This window comes from Coenobita brevimanus, chromosome 5 (assembly GCF_032717465.1).
Source record: "Coenobita brevimanus isolate Jiangsu-jjx chromosome 5, ASM3271746v2, whole genome shotgun sequence".
Lineage (NCBI taxonomy): Eukaryota > Metazoa > Arthropoda > Malacostraca > Decapoda > Coenobitidae > Coenobita > Coenobita brevimanus.
In genome coordinates, this window is record NC_136958.1 from 31,431,634 (window position 1) to 31,436,005 (window position 4,372).

The 4,372-nt window shown below is 43.6% G+C and overlaps 1 protein-coding gene across 1 annotated transcript in view; it reads right to left on the reverse strand.

Moving 5' to 3' along the window:
* Nucleotides 1–3,318: 3,318 nt before the first annotated feature.
* Nucleotides 3,319–4,372, reverse strand: part of LOC145398651 (uncharacterized) — a 2,129-nt gene continuing 1,075 nt past the window's right edge. The window contains exon 2 of the mRNA XM_080271459.1: nucleotides 3,319–3,483. Within this exon, the coding sequence (XP_080127585.1) occupies nucleotides 3,319–3,483 (165 nt within the window). The remainder of the gene's footprint in view (nucleotides 3,484–4,372) is intronic.

Consider the following 4,372-nt stretch of genomic DNA (forward strand, 5'->3'; position numbering starts at 1 on the left):
ATGAGAATAGCATTCATATATATAAATGAAGACGTGCTGAGAAAGATAAGAACATTATTCATCAGACAAACCCTGGAGTGGCATCACTAGTTTAGAATCATCTCAAAAAACACATAGATAAGATTAAAAGTACAAAGGGCAGCTAAAGTACAAAGGGCAGCTACAAGATGGGCAACAAGCTTAAGGGATCTAAGCTACGAAGAAAGACTAGAAAAAAATGAATCTTCCAGCACTTCATGTGAGAAGGAAAAGAGGAGACACGATTGTGCTATATAAATGCATCTCAGGGAATGAGAAAATAGACATAAATGAATATATAACCTATGGGAAAGCATCAGCAAGAGGACACTGCAAAAAAATACATAAAACAGGTGATAAAGACATAAGGAAAATCAGTTTCCCAAATAGGGCAATTGATCAGTGGAATGCACTACCGAATGAAACAGTAAGTGCCAAAACTATTCATAAATTTAGGGATATGTATGATTAAAATGGCTAATACACCAGACAGTACGAGCTTGACTCATTCCTGTAAAGATACAATTAGGTAAGAACAATTAGGTAAGAACATACACACGTTTGTAATGGCGCCCGTGAAACTCGTCTCTTATGCGAGCCGCCACCATAGAGGCCGACAACTTGTCTTCCGTACAATTCCGTCTTTTCGACAGGCTGAGCAATGCACTGAGCCTTAGATCAATTTTCTTGTAAAGTGTCTGTCACTGGGAGTCAAACTGGCTTTTCCTGAGCGCTCTAGTCAGTAGTTATGCACAGAGTTGCATGCTCGTCCGTGTGTGAATGCTAACAAAGTCTCCAACTGGATACCCATTTGTTAACAGTATGTGACCTTATTCTTCAGACACGCACCTCGAAGCAGCGTCGGGGCATAGATGGAAGCAGAAGTGGGAAGAATGTAAAATATCCACCTTTTCTCCTCGCTTGCTTCGAGGATGGTCGGCACGAGGAACAGAATAAATGAAATTACAGACATGAAAAGGCTGAGTGAGGGAGGGAGATTGGATGGTGGGTAAGAGATACAAGAGAGGAAGGATGCATGAGGAGAGAGAGAGAGAGAGAGAGAGAGAGAGAGAGAGAGAGAGAGAGAGAGAGAGATGGGTACAGCAGGGGGTGCTGAAAACTGGGTAGAAAGGAAAAATAGTTAGATGAAGGAAGAGATGGACTGTAAAAATGAAGATACAATGTATGAACACAGAATTATATACACAATTTACTTTGAAGAAGGTGTTGAAGAGGGACGAGTCACTGTATGTGGTTGCACTTATGTATCTGGGCTAAAACCTAACTTGTTATCCCCTAAATGAAGGTAGTAACCTGCCAGAAAGTAGCAGATTCACTCTGCGATCCAATAGGTTAATAGGATCTGCAACAAGAACAAGCTGAAGAAAGTTTATGCATACTGCCTTAACCCCTTAGTTCCCACAGTTGCTGTGCGAGGGATTTTGCTGGAAGGGTGCCAGGAGCACCGCCCTCCGCCTGTCGGCTCATAGTCGTGAAGCTCATAAGTCCCTCCCCGGGGGTTCCTTCACTGTCAAATGTTGAAAGCTCTGTCCGTCCCATACTGAGGACACGGGGCGCAAAGAGGTTAAATGGACCCAACCGCCATATACTCGTATGTCCAGTGTCGGGATAACTTAGACACAGCCATGATAGCTTGATATAGAATGAATTAACCAGAGGGTTCTGACTGATAAATACGGTAAATTATATCTATAACCTTAACTGACTCTTAATTGAAGGCTGTTGACTGATACTTACGGTAACTTGCATTTATTACCTTCACATACACATCTCTCTCCAGCACCTTCTTGAGAGTAAACAGTGTATATAATTCTGTGTTCATACTTTTTATCATTATTCTTACAGCTCCTTCGTTTCCGTCATTCAACTATTTTTCCTTTCCCCTCGTTCTCATTCTCTCGCATTCATCCTATCTTCAGCTCCCCCTGCTGTACCTCTCTCTCTCTCTCTCTCTCTCTCTCTCTCTCTCTCTCTCTCTTCCTTTATCTTCACCATCTCCCTCCCTTCTCCCAGTTAATTCCTTTCTAGTTCCCTTCCGGTCTCAGTTCTCAATCCCCCCCCCCCTCTCTCTCTCTCTCTCTCTCTCTCTCTTTTCCTTTATCTTCACCATCTCCCTCCCTTCTCCCAGTTAATTCCTTTCTAGTTCCCTTCCGGTCTCAGTTCTCAATCCCCCCCCCTCTCTCTCTCTCTCTCTCTCTCTCTCTCTCTCCCTCCTTCTCTTTCCCCTCACTGAATCAGACCTCTCCTGGCCCCTTTTTCAATAACCGAGTATTGGCCACAATGACAGAAGGTCACACGAAAGACTCATTTGCATAGATAGTTGCAGAGGACACTTTGCACACACACACACACACACACACACACACACACACATACAAGACGGGTTTGCTTTTTACGTGGAATAATAAATCAGCAGCTTCCTAAAGTTGCTTTCCGTAAAGAGGAGAGACAGAGCGAGAGATAGAGAGATAGAGGGGGGGGGGGCAAATGAGAGAGTCTGAGTAACATTGTCAGTGTATAGAGGATTTCATGTTCGCCTATAAATGAATATCAGATTCAAAGGATACTGTAACGTGCCCTAGTGAAAAGTGAGTTAATTAACCTTAGTGTTATAATTAATCGTATTCCATTCATTATAGTAATATTGATATTATTTTTAAAATTACTACTATGTGTCTACTTTTATATTAAATATGTTATTAATAATACATCGTAGTTTAGATTGTTTTTTCACCTTTTGCATGTCGTTTATGAACTTGTCTACAAATATTTACCTTGGCTGTCTGGCTGGTCGGGCAGCTGACAAATGTGGGTCTCGAGGAACCCGAAGGTGTATAAAATCCACTGGTCCCTCTAGGTCATCCTTATCTGTTCCTAAACCTGGCCGGACTTGACCTCAGACAGCCGCTAGTACCTGGTCCGCAATCCATTCAGTCACATCAATTGGACTTGTGTGCGATGTTAGGATTAAAAATATGAAGTTCATATTCAAAGTATGGTTGACATAGAATGGGGAATGGGACATCAGCCCTGTGATAAGTATTTGAATATATGTTATTTTCTGTGTGATATGGAAAAGCCACTAAGAAGATCAGTATATTTATACATACCTGTGACAGGGGGGGGTTAGGGACTTCGCCTTCTCCTCATAAAGGCTCTGCTTCTTTGCGGTGTCGTTATGCTTCAGCAAACCCTTTTTGTAAAATATGGGGTTGTCCCTGAAACACAAGCCATTGTCACGCTCTGTCTCAGCGTCGAAGGTCACAATTTATGGCTGTCCTATGCTGTGACATCTTTGTCAGACCCAGAGGCAACCTCGGTGGAGGATTCCAACATCATGGCATCGGTGGTTGCTCTTGGGAGTCGGTAGCAGTTGGTGCAGCTTGGGTACAGGTGGCAGGTGTTACGGCTTCCTCTGTCTCTTCTACCTGGGACCTTACCAACCTTTTGGGGGCGCGGTCTTGGGCCTTGACACAGACCATCTTGTCCTGACTCGGGTCACTGGAGCAGCAAGACTGGATTTCCTGCTGCCCACCTCCGGCTTTATAAGTGCTATCGTAGGCGGGATGTAACTACCTAGTGAGATGACGTGTCACCTTCGCAACGAACATAGCATCCTATAGTCGTGCTGCACGACTCTGAGGTTGTCATTATCGTACCCTGGCAACTTACCATTCAAAAGTGCTTCCGATTTTGTGTTATTGTATACACGAATCATATTATTGTGCACGAACATATTATACACGAATATTATTATACACTAACATATTGTACACGAATCACATGCATCTCATATTACACACGAAACTGGACGCACTGTTTAGGGGTAGGTTGTCATGGCACGATAATAACAACCTCAGAGTTGCACACCGCGACTATAGTAGCTTTGTCGTTGCCCTCTGTTAACAGCCTTGTTGCACCTTCTCGGTTCGTTCATGGGATCATAGCTCGTTATTGGCATATGCTTGGCATTACCGTCTCGAGGTCGTAAGTCCTTATTGCTGGTCGCAGCTTCCTACTGGTGGTCGTGGCGCCCTACAAACCCCACGACAGGCGACTAGGGCACCACGTATCTCTACTATAGTCCTCCTCGCGCACGTTTGCGGCTGTGGTGTGGCCCGCACCTATGTACAGTGTTGCCACGTTTTCTATACCGTTCTCTCTCTCTCTCTCTCTCCTGGCGGGAAATGTGAGCCATCCTGAGTACTTTTGATTCTTTTATAAGTTATTTATAATTGTGCTTTCATTTGTTAATTTGGTTTTGTTATATTTAGTGATGCCGACAATGCATTCAATGCATGCCTCTCTCTCTCTCTCTCTCTCTCTTTTATTG